The 16,030-nt window shown below is 41.7% G+C and overlaps 1 protein-coding gene across 3 annotated transcripts in view; it reads left to right on the top strand.

The window, feature by feature from the left end:
• Positions 1-16,030, top strand: part of SOX30 (SRY-box transcription factor 30) — a 48,570-nt gene that overhangs the window by 14,623 nt on the left and 17,917 nt on the right. The window contains exons 1-4 of one of the 3 annotated variants that reach the window (XM_019026124.4): positions 649-2,660; positions 4,880-5,119; positions 6,960-7,139; positions 15,035-15,548. In XM_019026124.4, coding sequence (XP_018881669.4) covers positions 1,694-2,660; positions 4,880-5,119; positions 6,960-7,139; positions 15,035-15,548 — 1,901 coding nt within the window. In that variant the 5' untranslated portion in view covers positions 649-1,693. Of the gene's footprint in view, positions 1-648; positions 2,661-4,879; positions 5,120-6,959; positions 7,140-15,034; positions 15,549-16,030 lie in introns of those variants that run through there. The other 2 variants (XM_019026126.4, XM_019026127.3) reach the window with 2 other exon arrangements.

Below are 16,030 nucleotides of genomic sequence, written 5' to 3'. Positions count from 1 at the left end.
GTTACCAGAGGATTAGACAATAAATTGGAGTGGTCTTTGAGTGATAACTTGTCTTGATTGCAAAAATCATCTACGTCAAGATAAACTATAGTTTTTGGCCAGAATGTCATTTAGAAATGCAGCAAATGTTAATACAGGATTTCTTTTTGTTTTTCTTGGTGATGTTTAATGGAAATAAACACAATCCTAGTAAAAGGAGAAACGTAAACATGGAAAGGATTTGGAAGAGTGTCTAGCATAAAAGTAAGCCCTTAACACAGGTAGTGATTATTACTATTTTATTATTACCCTATCACAGTCGCTATTCATTTATTTATTCAACAAGTATTTATTGAGTACTATATGCCAGGCTCAATGGTCTGCATTGTGGATTCAGTGATGGGCAAAACACAAACTGTTCTGCCTTCAAGGACTTTATAGTCAAGTGGGAGAGGCAGTGGAATCATCACATAAAAATTCTAATTACAAATTGTGGTAAGCAAACCAAGTGATAGAGGTATAAGTAGACCAAGATTTGATCTGATTTTCAGAGTCAGTAAAAGCTTCTCTGAAGAAGTCCCAGTTGAGCTGCAATTTGAAAAATGTGCAGGAGGAATTAAGGAGACACAAAGGAAAAAGTAGCATGCTGAGCATGTTTAAACACCCTGCAGTAGAAACAGAATGATGATGGGGCCAATGTGGCTGAAACCGACTCAATAACTATTTAATGGCAAAAACCACAATTACTTTTGCACCAATCTAATAGTAGCAGTAGGAGGAGCTTAGATCCCAAAGCCACTGGGGGATTTTTAAGGCTTTGCTAAGAATTTTAGACTTTCATTACATTATCAGTGGGGAGCCATGGAAAGTTTAGGAAAAGTGTGACAACCTTAGATTTGCGTTTTCGAAAGATCACTGGCAGCTGGAGTGTAGTGGGGCAAGGGTGACAAGCAGGGAGACTATTTACAGGGTTACGGCAGTATCCCAGTGAAAGATACTGGGAGCCTGGAACAGGATAATGGCAGGTAGAGACACAAAACAGTGGATGAATTTGGGATGTATAGTATTTTGGAAGTAGGGCCACAGGGCCTGGTGATTAATTGAAACTTTAGCACAATAATCACACAAAGTCGAAGATCCTCCCCAGCAAGATTAGCTAATAGGTTATTGATAAGTTGCAAAATCTTCCCCATTCTCCCTTGGCAAAGATTCAAAAGCCCTGGTGATACTCAGGGCCGACAGATTACTCAGGCCGCACAGAGCGCGTGCACAAGGCCGTCGCTCGCCTTGTGACGCAAGACTTCATTCCCTGGACGTCAGCGGCCTGGAAGTGCAACGTTTCCTGGGCAACGCCATTGTCGCAGCTCCGGTGGGGGAGGGATGACTAAAGACAACGGCTGTAAGAGAACTCCACAAGAGAGTCAGAGCGAAAATGTGCAACAAGTGAGGCGGCTCCCGCCATGGCAGGTGATTCGAGGACTCAGCACGAGGCGAGAGTAGGGACCGGGAAGAGCCGGAAAACCCGCCTGTGATTGGCCGTCCACGGGTATCGGTCGGTTGTGATTGGGTGAGGCCCAGACAGACAGCTGCGTTTTGACCCGCGTAGGGTTCTGGGTAGCAAAGGCCTTGCAAGGCTCTTAACCGAAAGGGGGAGGGGGAAGGTCGCCAACAAACGGCTGAGCTCACAATCCTGGCCGGGGCGTCCCCCTCCCCCATGGAGAGAGCCAGACCCGAGCCGCCGCCTCAGCCGCGCGGGTTGCGTCCCGCTCCGCCCCCGCTGCCGGTCGAGGGCACCTCCTTTTGGGCAGCAGCCATGGAGCCCCCTCCGTTGTCTCCTACACTGAGCGCGGCCGCCAGTGCGACCTTGGCCTCGTCGTGCGGGGAGGCAGTGGCGTCCGGCTTACAGCCCGCGGTGCGGCGGCTGCTGCAGGTGAAGCCAGAGCAGGTGTTGCTGCTACCACAGCCTCAGGCCCAGAACGAGGAAGCCGCTGCCTCGCCCGCGCAGGCGCGGCTGTTGCAGTTCAGGCCCGACCTGCGGCTCCTGCAGCCGCCGACAGCGTCAGACGGCGCCACCTCCAGGCCCGAGTTGCACCCGGTGCAGCCCCTGGCGCTGCATGTCAAGGCCAAGAAGCAGAAGCTGGGGCCCAGCCTGGATCAGTCAGTGGGGCCTCGAGGGGCCGTCGAAACCGGTCCTAGAGCCTCCAGGGTGGTCAAGTTGGAAGGCCCCGGGCCGGCCCTCGGCTACTTCCGAGGGGACGAGAAGGGCAAGCTGGAGGCGGAGGAGGTCATGAGAGACGCGATGCAAGGCGGGGCAGGCAAAAGCCCGGCAGCCATCCGAGAAGGTGTGATCAAAACGGAGGAACCCGAGAGACTCCTCGAGGACTGCAGCCTCGGCGCGGAGCCCGCGTCCAATGGCCTGGTTCATGGCAGCGCGGAGGTCATCTTGGCCCCAACGTCCGGTGCCTTTGGGCCGCACCAGCAAGACCTTAGGATCCCTTTGACGCTCCACACGGTCCCCCCTGGGGCCCGGATCCAGTTTCAGGGAGCTCCGCCTTCAGAGCTGATAAGATTGACCAAGGTCCCCCTGACACCAGTGCCTATTAAAATGCAGTCCCTACTGGAGCCTTCTGTAAAAATTGAAACCAAAGATGTCCCGCTCACCGTGTTGCCCTCAGATGCAGGTATTAGACAGCAGGGGAGTCGGGTTTTCAAAACTGCGTCTGTGTTGCCCATAGCTGTTTTGTCAGCAGTTCCCAAATCTAAACTACAAAAGTAAAGTAATGGAACTGATTGTTTTCAGGGCAGAGTCTGCACAGGTATCACTTCTGATTGACTTGTACATATAGCAGTAAAATACACGAATGCCTTCAAGATTCTCAAGTATTTTTTAAAAATTCGATTTTAAGGCCCAGTATTTAGATAGGACTAATTTTTGTACAGACAAATAGAAATATTCTTGCTAGACAGCGCAGAGCCCTCAGTTTATATGCTACAAATAATCAAGATTAAAAATATTGTAGTATAACAGCTCAGTACTTTTATATGTATCAAGAAATGGAAGAAATAATGGTGTTGAATGAAAAAAGTGATTATAATTAAACAGGAAAGTTTATACCGATTATAGAGGCTGTCTTTAAAAATGAATAATAAATATTTTAGCAGAAAACAATACGTGATTCAATGTAATATTTTAGTGTTTATTCCTCTGAAAGGTAATGACTTATAGAAATATTGAAAAGAATACAGTAGAATGAGCCATAAATATTATTTTTAAAGAAATGACTAGTTGCAGCAGTTAACAAGTACAAATAATGTTTTTATTTCTGTTCAGTATTTCCAGATATATAGTTAGCAAATTCTTATTTTAAGATTTAGTTCACACAGAACACTTTGCCAATGAACATCTTGGAAAGTCATATTAATCTTTGGTTCATATTTTCATTAACTTTATGTTTATTTTTTTTTTAATTTTCTGTGTTGATTCTTCCTCTCCACTCCACCCGGTTGCTTTTATCTTTAGTAGTTTTTAGATTTTATTTTTGTTTTCTAAAGGAAAGAAAGGGAAAGCTTTCTTTATACTACTTATTTCATCCTTAGTGTTTTTAAGAAATTTTTAATATATGAAGTAATCCTAAAATAATATAATAAATTTATGGACAGTTATTTTTGATAAAATACATGAGAGATGTGAATTTAGATAACTTCCTTTGTTGAAATTTCAACTGGCTCTGTGACTTTCTTTTTTTAAATTTTATTTTATGAAAGAGAGATGCTGGTGTCGAACTCCTGGGCTGAAGCAATCCTCCGCCTCGGCCTCCCAAAGTACTGAGGTTACAGGTGTGAGCCATTGTGGCTGCCTTCTCTGACTTTCAAAAAAATTACTTTTATTATTTTCTGTCATTTTTTTTCTGAAATATTGGCAGAGAGGTTCTAGGAATGAAGGTCAGAAGCAAGTGTGAGCCATTGCACCTGCCTTCTGTGACTTTCAAAAAATTATTTTTTTGAGACTGAGTCTCACTCTGTTGCCCAGTCTGGAGTACCATGGCGTGATCTCAGCTCGCTGCAACCTCCACCTCCTGGGTTCAAGCGATTCTCCTGCCTCAGCCTCCTAGGTAGCTGGGACTACAGGCATGACCCACCACACCCGGCTAATTTTTGTATTTTCAGTAGAGATGGGGTTTCACCATGTTGGCCAGGCTGGTCTCAAACTCCTGACCTCGCGTGATCTACCTGCCTTGGCCTCCCAAAGTGCTGGGATTACAGGCGTGAGCCACCGTACCTGGCCCAAAAAATTATTTTTATTGTTTTCTTTCATTTTTCTCCCAGGACACAGGACTAGTGTTGATGATTCCACTTGGTAAGAGCTTCACCTTTGTAGTGAAATACAACTAATATAGTGTTATAATATTATAAATAGTTTTGCTTGAAAGGACACAAGAGCAGCATGTAGATGAGTTCCTGTGAATGTTTAGAGAACCTCTACCTAGCTAAGATTATAGTCACGAGTAAGTCATGCATGGTTCCTGTTCCTTAATGATAGAATATTTTTAGTAGTAAATAAATAAATGTTAATTATTGCTAGAGGTACTAATAATACAGATCAAATAAGTAATAAGGCAACAATTTACTCTCTTCACCATGATTATTGCCACAGTTATCTTCAACAATATTATCCTCTTTGAGGAAAAGGAGTCATTCTAAACTACAGTTCAGAATGGCGAGTTCAGGGGATGTAAGGAATTGTGGAATACTGGCAGGTTTTTTTGGTTATATTGAAGTGTATATTTCCTCCAGATATTTCAAAAATAAGTATAGACGGAGGTGCACTTTACCTTAAAATTGTGTGTGTGTGTGTGTGTGTATGGCACATTAATTTAGCCTCTTAATTTTTGTCATGTAGGCATACCAGATACTCCCTTCAGTAAGGACAGAAATGGTCATGTGAAGCGACCCATGAACGCATTTATGGTTTGGGCAAGGATCCACCGACCAGCACTAGCCAAAGCTAACCCAGCAGCCAACAATGCAGAAATCAGTGTCCAGCTTGGGTTAGAGTGGAACAAACTTAGTGAAGAACAAAAGAAACCCTATTACGATGAAGCACAAAAGATTAAGGAAAAGCACAGAGAGGAATTTCCTGGTAATCAAATTAAATAATGCCTCTTACTTCTTTTAAATGAATTTATTTAGTTAAAGATTAGGGTAGGTTGAGATTGAAAGACAAAAATATGTAATTTTTTTCTGATATGTACAATAAAGAGAATAATGACTAATAACAATGATTGAAATGACACTGGCCATGAGTTTCCTTAAATAGAACCAAGCAAAGGGATATCTGATTTCATATTCACCAACTCATACAAATCAGAGGACACGCAGTTTTATTGTGGTTTTGATTTAGATAGATGTAAGTTTAATGAAAGTACATCTTGAAAGCTTTAGGCTATAATTTTGCAAGTAAACTATAGAAGTGTTAAAATGATAGCAACAGAAAAAACATGCAGTCTACGCTTAATGAGAATGCAGGGATTGTCACCATATTCCATTTTAACATATGATTGTCAGAACATAGTCCTGCCTTCTGATTGATAAATTTAGCCCTGTCATGATATAGTGTGAAAGGAGTCCGATTTCTCCCTAGCAGTGGGAACATTGGGATTAAGCTTGGAAAATGCACAGTGTATGGCCAGCATGTCTGTGCAAGGTGGGACAAAACTTATTATTTTCTGAAATATTGGCAGAGAGGTTCTAGGAATGAAGGTTAGAGGCAGCAACTACAGTGAACCAGTGATTGTTCTGATTACACAGTGGCTGCAAATGCCGTAGTTCCACTGTTCTGACTTTGGAAGAAATTAAGTTATTTGTGGACTTGGAGATTGCTGAGTTTAGGAGAGTGACTCTTCTTGAACTAGGCATAAAAATAGTGACTGATCAGCCAGGTGCGGTGGCTCACACCTGTAATCCCAGCACTTTGGGAGGCCAAGGTGGGTGGATCACGAGGTCAGGAGATCAAGACCATCCTGGCTAACACAGTGAAACCCCATCTCTACTAAAAAAAAAAAAAAAAAAAAAAAAAATTAGCTGGGCGTGGTGGTGGGCACCTGTAGTCCCAGCTACTTGGGAGGCTCAGGCAGGAGAATGGCATGAACCCAGGAGGTGGAGCTTGCAGTGAGCCAAGATCGTGCCACTGCACTCCAGCCTGGGTGGCAGAGTGAGACTCTGTCTCAAAAAAAATAGTGACTGATCATTAGTGACTATTGCATTGTAAGATATAGATGATTGTAACTTACAGAAAGTGAGGAAATGAGATGAATAATGTCATAGTGAGGCATTATTTGATAAGGTGGAGGAAAGGCTTTGGGATTCAAATACAGCGGTTTTGATGTTGACTCTACTACAGGTTCATTCTGTGTCATTGGTTATAAAACATTTGACCCTTGGCCAGGCGCAGTGGCTCACGCCTGTAATCCCAGCCTTTGGGAGGCCGAGACGGGCGGATCACGAGGTCAGGAGTTCAAGACCAGTCTGGCCAACACGGAGAAACCCCGTCTCTACTAAAAATACAAAAAATTAGCCGGGTGTGGTGGCATGCACCTGTAATCCCAGCTGCTCAGGAGGCTGAGGCAGGAGAATCACACGAACCTGGGAGGTGGAGGTTGCAGTGAGCCGAGATTGTGCCATTGCACTCCAGCCCGGGCAACAGTGCAAGACTCCGTCTCAAAAAAAAAAAAAAAAATTGACCCTCTTCTTTTCAATGATGAGTTATAACATTGGCCGCTAGTCAGGAGCTATTTGGATATGCATGTTAAAATACACAGTGGAGAAGTCATTCACTGAAATAATATCCCGGAGCTGGAAAAGATACTTTAGACAATAATTTGTTTTTAAAACACTTTAAAGTGCTTTGCATTTTAGTATGAAAAAAATTATTTAAAGGCTAAATGGAGTCTACACATTTAAACATATTTTGTCTTCTATAGGTTGGGTTTATCAGCCTCGTCCAGGGAAGCGAAAACGATTCCCTCTAAGTGTTCCCAGTGTATTTTCTGGTACCACACAGAATATCATCTCTACAAATCCTACAACAGTTTATCCTTACCGCTCACCTACGTACTCTGTGGTAATTCCCAGCCTACAGAATCCCATCACTCATCCAGTTGGTGAGTTAGTTTTATTGTAGATTACTATTTTTTAAAAAGCTGCAAGAAAATTTTACCTCAAGTTTGAAGTGTTCTTTCTGTTAGTCTTAAGAATTTGGAACAACAATATTAAGAAAAAAAGAAGAGGGAAAGTGAGAACATTAAATAGGAGAAGGAAAAATTTCAGTAGAGATCAAAACACTTGGTTTGCCAGAGTAGCAAATAATCCATGTGTAAAACCTCAGACCTTTTAAGCAAATCAGGATGAGCCCATAGATTAGGCAGATAATGCAGGAAATAACTGAGGTAATTCAATAGGAAAAAGGAGAGTCTTTTTACTAACAGCATAAAAAAATGCCTTGCTAATGGGGTATGAGGCATCCTGTCCTGGAACTTAGTAATGATACTGATTTGTTGAGACCATTCTCTCACTGCTCTAGAAAAGCAGTGGAAGTAATCTATTTTCTACCAAATATTTCTTTGGTTCATTATATTAATCTCTCTAAATGTCTCTTCTGTGTTCTTTACATTCCTGTTATTGATTTTAAGAACCAAAAATTGACAACCTAATATCTTAATAACTTGTTATAGGGCTATCCATCATTGGTTTGTTTTTCCAGAACAGTTTTTTTTTGAGATGGAGTTTTCGCTCTTGTTGACCAGGCTGGAGCAATGGTGCAATCTCAGCTCACCACAACCTCTGCTTCCTGGGTTCAAGCAATTCTGCTGCCTCAGCCTCCCGAGTAGCTGGGATTACAGGGATGCACCACCACACCCAGCTAATTTTGTGTTTTTAGTAGAGATGGGGTTTCTCCATGTTGGTCAGGCTGGTCTGGAACTCCCGACCTCAGATGATCTGCCCGCCCCGGTCTCCCAAAGTGCTGGGATTACAGCTGTGAGCCACCACGCCTGGCCCCCAGAACATGTTTTAACCATCTTTAAGGGAGAGCTTTATACATTCACTACTTGCTGTCACTTTTTTTTTTTTTTCAGACAGGGTCTCACTCTGTTGCCCAGGCTGGAGTGCAGTGGCGGCATCACAGGTCACTGCAGCCTTGCCCTCCTGGGCTCAAGCGATTCTCCCACCTCAGGCTCCCTAGTAGCTGGGACTATAGGTGCACACCACCATGCCTGGCTAATTTTTGTATTGTTTTAGAGATGGGGTTTTGCCATGTTGCCCAGGCTGGTGTCGAATCCTGGGCTCAAATGATCCACCCACCTTGACCTCTCAAAGTGCCAGGATTATAAGTGTGAACCACCATACCCGGTCCACTTTCTTAAACCTACTAAGACTGCGTAAACCTGCTTTTTCTATTTTTTTTTAACCTGTTTAAATCCTTCTGGTAATAAAGCCACCCATATGAGCTGAGAGTTTTAGATACCTTGGAAACTGACTTATTAGAATCTTAGGCATTTTCAGTGTTGTTGTTGTTGTTGTTTTTTAATGTATCATTTTAGCAATTGATAGCAACAAGCTACATTCCAGATGTCTAGACTCAAGAGAGAGATGCAGAAAGCTGATCCTATAGCCCTGTTCTGTCCTAGCACAGTCAGGCACTCTCAATCTTCACTGTTTGGTAGTGACTTCTTTAATCTTGTATTTCAACCCAGGCTTAATTATGACTTTGTTCACTTACCTTGTTTTTCTGTTACGTTATTTATTTATTTTTTGAGACAAGAGTCTTGCTCCGTTACCCAAGATGGAGTGTAATGGCGCGATCTCGGCTCACTGCAGCCTCTGACACCTGGGTTCAAGCAGTTCTCCCACCTCAGCCTCCCGAGTAGCTGAGACTACAGGTGCACACCACCATGCCCATCTAATTTTTGTATTTTTAGTAGAGATGGGGTTTCACCATGTTAGCCAGGCTTGTCTCAAACTCCTGGCCTCAAGTGATCCACCCATCTTGGCTTCCCAAAGTGCTGGGATTACAGGGTGAGCCACCATGCCCAGCCTGTATTATGTTATGATTTCTGTTTTCATAATATAAGTTTCTTCTTTTTATCCCTTTTTCCAAGACCTCACTTACATCTGCTTCTACCCACTGTTAAATGCTGTATATTTTCTCTTCCCAGAAACAGAATTAACAACGTTCTTATTTGAAACAGTTGACATTTGATACATTAATTTTATGCCATTCTGAGCAAAGATAAGGGTTGAGTAGAAACTGGAAGATTTCTTCTAATGTTGGTAGGGTTCTTTGTCCATGATGTTGTATTTAAGTATGGTAGGCAGAATTATAGGAAGCACTTCAGAGCTATGCACAACAGTAATCAAATCTAAGACAAGAATTATTTTTTTGTTTGTGCTTAGTTTTTTGTTTTGTTTTTTACAATATCTCTTATTTCTGGTGACATGTAGTGTCAGTAAAGATTTATTTCTTGGGCCAGCTGTGGTGACTCATGCCTGTAATCCTGGTGCTTTGGGAGCCTAGGAGTTCGAGACTAGCCTGGGCAACATAGCAAGACGCTGTCTCTAAAAACAAACAAACAAATTTGTTTCTTGCATCTCAAAAGATAAACAGAGAACATTATCTTGTAAGCGTAATTTGGGAATTATTAAGATATACACCTTAACAGTAAATCATGAAATTTATCTGCTATTTTGTTCCCCAATCATATAGCTTTGAAATATATTCTTATAGATTGTTCTCATCAATTTGGCGTTATATTATTTAGAGAAGTCAGTATCACTTGCAAATTTGGAAATTTCACTGTATATTTAATATTCTAAATCATTTGTGAAGCTTAAGTTAGAACAGATTATAGCACACATCTCTTGTGTGCTATAATCTTGGGGAATCATAATTTTAATATCGTCATATACAGTTGTTAATGTATATACTTTTTTGTTGTTTCAAGTAATTTCATATTCTAAATATGAAGTTATGGTAATTTTGTTTTTCAAGCATGTTTGCTTTATTTCCATGGAAGAAAGATATCAAGATAGTGAGGTATATGATTTTTCTCATATAGAAACAATTTGCTCTTTTTCTGTAGCAAGCTTTGTGCATTAATATCGTACTGTATACATTTCACCACCATTTCAGGTGTAGATAATAGACTCACCAAGCTAGAGTTGTCAAGGTCATCAGTTTCAATAGCTGGAAGTCATGTTAATTTTCTAAAAATCTCTGGCAGAAGCCATTTGTACCTACTTTGTCTAAAATTTTCTCAGTTCCACCCTTGCGGTTTTTAAAAAAAATTTTTTAATATTTATATTTATATATATTTTTGAGACAAAGTCTCATTCTGTCGCCCACGCTGGAGTGCAGTGGCGCGACCTCAGCTCACTGCAACCTCCACCTCCGGGGTTCAAGTGATTTTCCTGCCTGAGCCTCCTGAGTAGCTGGGATTATAGGCATGCACCACCATGTCTGGCTAATTTTTGTAGTTTTAGTGGGGTTTCACCATGATAGCCAGGCTGGTTTTTCAAACTCCTGACCTCAGGTGATCTGCCCACCTCTGCCTCCCAAAGTGCTGAGATTGCAGGTGTGAGCCGTCATGCCTGGACAGAGGTTTTTTGTTGTTGTTGTTGTTGTTGTCCGTTTTCTTCTTTAAAAAAAAAATTCTTAGGTGAATGCCATCTAAGATCTATTTATATTCCTTTTGTCAATTGGATTAGAACATTCTTTGAACTTGTCATTATACTGTAGTTGATCTAATATTTTTAACCTATTTACTTTGAAAATTAGGGTTCAGAAATCTTCTTAAGGTCTTCTTTAGTAGAAAGGAATTTATTGAGTCTCTCCGTTCTCTGTCAGTTGCTGTTTATACCGTAATGACTAAATAATTCCACTGATTCTCTCCTTTTTGTAAAAATATTTGGAGTCAATTAGTATTGACTTTGAGGTCTCTCAGATGTGGCTCCTTCAATTTTCCTTTGGACTGCCTAGTTTTTTTGCATTTGCCTCACCGCAGTTGGGCTCATTTGTACATTTGGACAAGCTTTTGAAGGTTTTTTTGTTGTTGTTGTTATTTTTGTTATTTTTTATTTATTTATTTATTTGCCAGTAAGCCATAGTAACTGTGACTTTGAGGCACATTTCTTTCTTCTGTGTATTTAGCATTGTCATGTAAAATAATCTCCATTTTTCTATGAACTTTTTATTTTAATCTCTATCAGCCTTTTTCCCTAACCAATATCAATATTCCAAAAATTGAATAACCCCAGCATAGATTTTTTTGACTTTCTCTTTAGCCAGGATCATAAATTTAAATATGTTGTGATTATTACCGCATAATATTTCACACACTGAATTCATGGATTTTCTAGTAATATTTCTCCATTATTTGGCTCTCAATCAAGCTTCTTCTTTTTTTTTTTTTTTTTGAGAGGGAATCTTACTCTGTCTCCCAGGCTGGAGTGCAGTGGCGTGATCTTGGTTCCCTGCAACCTCCACCTCCCAGGTTCAAGCGATTCTCCTGCCTCAGCCTCCTGAACAGCTGGGACTACAGGCAAGCGCCACCACGCCTGGCTAATTTTTGTATTTTTAGTAGAGACGGGGTTTCGCAACATTGGCCAGGCTGGTCTTGAACTCCTGGACTCTAGTAATCCGCCCGTCTCAGCCTCCCGAAGTGCAGGGATTACAGGCATGAGCCACTGCACCCGGCCCTCAAGCTGATTTCATTTTACTGTCTATTCTACCAAACCTTTTTGTTCTAATCGATCACTTGTCTTGTACTAGATCTTCCCAGTACACTTTTATCACATTAAGATATTCAGTAAATATATTCGAAATCTGGCAGTTTAATTTGGTATTCTCCCCTGTAACAGTGAGTTTTATCTCAGATATCTTCTGAGTAAATTCCAGTGGCACATTTGTATGCCTGCTTACCTGCCGCCTTCACTACTAAGGTTTCTTAAATCCTATTATGGGGCAAACTCTGCTAGGAACAACATATAAAGTTTTTTTATAGTCTCTGCTGTCAAAGAGTTCGTTAGGTAGTCATAGCAAGTATAGATATAAATATAACTACTTTTTCTTTGACAGAATCTACTTTCTTGTCTGGTATTATTATTATTTTTTGAGATAGAGTCTTGCTCTGTCACCCAGGTTGGAGTGCAGTGGCGTGATCTCAGCTCACTGCAACCTCCACCTACCAGGTTTAAGCGATTCTCCTGCTTCAGCCTCTGGAGTAGCTGGGATTACAGGTGCATGCCACCACGCCCGGCTAATTTTTGTATTTTTAGTAGAGATGGGGTTTTACCATGTTGGCCAGGCTGGTTTTGAACCTCTGACCTCAGTTGATCTACCTGCCTCGGCCTCCCAAAGTGCTGGGATTACAGGCATAAGCCACCACGCCCAGCCCTTGTCTGGTATTATTTTTATGTCTGGTGCATTATTTACTCTGTCACTCACATTTAGTACTATCTCCCAAGCTCCTCTTCTCTTTCTAGTTCTTTTTTTTTTCTGTAGAGATGAGGTCTTGCTAGGTTGCCCAGTCTAGTCTCAAACTCCTGGACTCAAGTGATTCTCCCATCTTGGCCTTCCAAAGTGTTGGGATTACAAATGTGAGCCATGGCACCCAACCTGTTTCTAGTTTCTGAAAGTGCTTATGTTACTGGCGCAAAGTTCTTGGCTCTCAGTGTAATAGAAATTAACAAGAGGCCAGGCAAACTTTTCCTAGACAGGGGTTGTTAGGGCTTATGCCTGGAAATATTGGGTATTAAGAGAGACAGCACAGGAGAAAGGGTTCTCTGGCTGGCTCTCCAAGGGAGTGCATTATGGTGTCTTCAGGAGGGTGATATGCATAATTCATGAGGTAGCTGAGTGTCATTACATATGCGAGGTGGAGTGCAGGGTGTGCAGACAAGTAAGGAATCATGCTAACTCATATGTTGATCATGATCAGAAAATCTCCCTGGGCGGAGATTTTAGTATTTCAATCCTAGAGATTTTAATATTACAATCCTAGGGGTTAGGATCGTCATTCTAATTCTAGATCGTCATTCTAGAATTTGCCAGGAGGCCATTCTCACATGCAGCCCTTGTGCACATGCAGGCGATAGAGTTGATTCCCTTGAGTAAGATTTGTGGTGGAATGCTGCTTATCTTAGTTTTTTCAGAAAGCTTGCAAGGTCTGGTGAATGGGTATGGTGTCAGTGGGGGTGGTGCTGCAAGGTCCGGTGGTCAGTGGGCATGTATGGAAAAATATGTGAGTGAAGGTGAGATGATCCCTGCCACCCCACTATCCTGTCTCGCTTATAGCATGGTAGTGTGGAATTCTCTTCAGATCTTTGATTACATGTCTTTGATGCCAGTTATGCCAGCATCCTCCTTTTATATGAGTATTCCTATTCATTTAAAGGCTTTGGAACTTTTATAAAAGCTGTATCCATTCATACTTTTCTTAACTATTTTTTATTAACCAGGTTCTGGCTAGATACTGGGATACGAATAGAAATTGAGAGTTCCTGCTCTCAATCTCCCAGTTTGGTGATCATGGTTGGGGTGGCAGACATGCAAATAATCACAAAGATTTACACTATTTCATGATAGGTGATAGGTTTACAAGGTTTGGAGGGAATGTGGACAAGGGAAATTAACCTGTGCTTGATAAATCAGGAAGGGCCTGAGTAGGGGCTGTGCCTCACAGATAGGGGGCTAGTCCCTATAACCTCATCAGGTGAAAATCAGGGCAGCATCATTACATCCTGTTTCTCTACTTCACTGGGTCAGAGCCCATCTTCAGACAGGTGGCTATGTCCCTTAATTCCCTACTTCCTGCTTTAAGAGGGGCATTATCTGCTTTATCTGGAGAAAAGAAAGGAGAGGGAAGTCACCTGAATGAAGCTGGAAAAAGATCCACATTTCTTTCAGTCTATGACAGAGACATGTCCAACCGCAGAATTTCTTGGACTGCATCTTCTTTATTAATGGATTCGAAACTGTATTGCAATACGTTAGATCATGACTCTCTTGCTGTGGCATCCATCTGTATTTCTTCAGGAAAGTTGAATTAAATTTAGACCAGGTGTGTCATTTGGGCACTTAGCAGCTCAATCAGTAGTCCTGTCTTCTTCAGGAACAGAAAGCTAAAACACATTAATTGTTTCACCTACCTTTAAAAATTTTGCCATATCTTTCATGCTCTGCTGCAATAGTATTCCTTTTGTATCTGTCACCAATGGTTGACATGTGGCAAGTCTTGTTCTCACTTGGAAATTTCCTTTCGTATTCATATTGAATACAATAGAGTGAAGTAATTTTGTTGTTTAAGTTTTTTTCAACTAAAAAAATTAAATGTCATTTATAATTTAGTTTAATATAGAGAAGTTTATAAAAGAAAAGAAAAGTGACCCATACTGCTACTCTGAAACCCCTAGTAATAGTAAAAATAAGATTAATATATTTAGGTAAACAGAACATTCAAATAGTACCAGTAGGTATAAAACGAAAGTCTAGCTTTTCCTCCTGCCCCACTGCCCTGTCCCCTCTCTTAGATCATGGCTCCTTAAAGGTAACTAGTGTCAATAGCTTCATATTATTATTATTTTTAAATATATATATGCATACCAGCATTTATGTGTTTTCAGTCTTTTAATATATCTATCAATAATTTTATTCATTTGTTTATTCATCTAAAAAATATTTGTTGAGGGCCTCTTCTGCCCCAGACAGAATGTTTCACCCTGGGGATACAACAGCAAACAAAACAGAAAACGTTGCTCTTCTCAGGGCGCTTAGAGTCTAGTTGAGAGAGAGAGACAAAAAATGTAAATGAACAAGAAAACAAGATAACTTCAGTTTGTTCAAAATGCTGCAAATGAAATAGAGTGGTTTGATATGATGATGCAGTTAGGTAAGGTGATTGATGAAGGCCTCTGCTTATACAATTTATTAAACTTTACTGAAAGAAGAAAAACATGGAATGACTCAGTTAATTCTTGATTTATGCTATTTTTATTTCTAAAGGTGAAACCTCACCTGCTATCCAGCTGCCCACACCTGCTATCCAGCTGCCCACACCTGCAGTCCAGCGCCCAAGCCCTGTCACACTTTTCCAGCCCAGCGTCTCCAGTGCTGCTCAGGTGGCTGTCCAGGATCCAAGTCTACCTGTCTATCCAGCACTCCCACCCCAACGCTTTACTGGGCCTTCCCAAACAGACACTCATCAGCTGCCTTCTGAAGCCACTCACACTGTGAAGCAACCCACTCCTGTCTCTCTAGAGAGCACCAACAGGATTTCAAGTAGTGCAAGTACTGCCCATGCCAGATTTGCAACTTCGACCATCCAACCTCCTAAGGAGTATTCCAGCATTTCCCCTTGTCCCAGAAGTGCTCCAATCCCCCAGGCTTCTCCCATTCCACACCCACATGTCTACCAGCCCCCTCCCCTTGGCCATCCAGCCACACTGTTCGGGACACCACCAAGATTCTCTTTTCATCACCCTTACTTCCTACCCGGACCTCACTACTTCCCATCAAGGTAAATTAACATTTTTTTTTCCTTTTACCTAAACATTCAGCTAATGAGTTTTTACCTGTCACAACATTTTTTTTGTTTGTTTGTTTTTAAATACTGAAAAGCAGACTTCTTCAATTCTGCTGACTAGGAGTCAAGCAGTTAACATAAATAGATGGAGAGGGCCAGGTGAGGACTGGGGTAGCTAGAGAGAGTGCAGCTCTAACTCAGCTCCAGCTGACTCTTGTTACATAAGAATATAGGCTTCAGGCAGTGGCTCATGCCTGTAATTCCAGCACTTTGGGAGGCCAAGGTGGGTGGGTAACTCGAGGTCAGGAGTTTGAGACCAGCCTGGTCAACATGGTAAAACTCTGTCTCCACTAAAAATACAAAAATTAGCCAGGCGTGATGGCACGTGCCTGTGATCCCAGCTACTCAGGAGGCTGAAGCAGGAGAATCACTTGAACCTGGGAGGCGGAGGTTGCAGTGAGCTGAGATCACACCAA

The sequence above is a fragment of the Gorilla gorilla genome, chromosome 4, assembly GCF_029281585.2.
Source record: "Gorilla gorilla gorilla isolate KB3781 chromosome 4, NHGRI_mGorGor1-v2.1_pri, whole genome shotgun sequence".
In the NCBI taxonomy this organism is placed as follows: Eukaryota; Metazoa; Chordata; class Mammalia; order Primates; family Hominidae; genus Gorilla; species Gorilla gorilla.
This window is presented reverse-complemented; position numbering and strand designations above follow the sequence as displayed.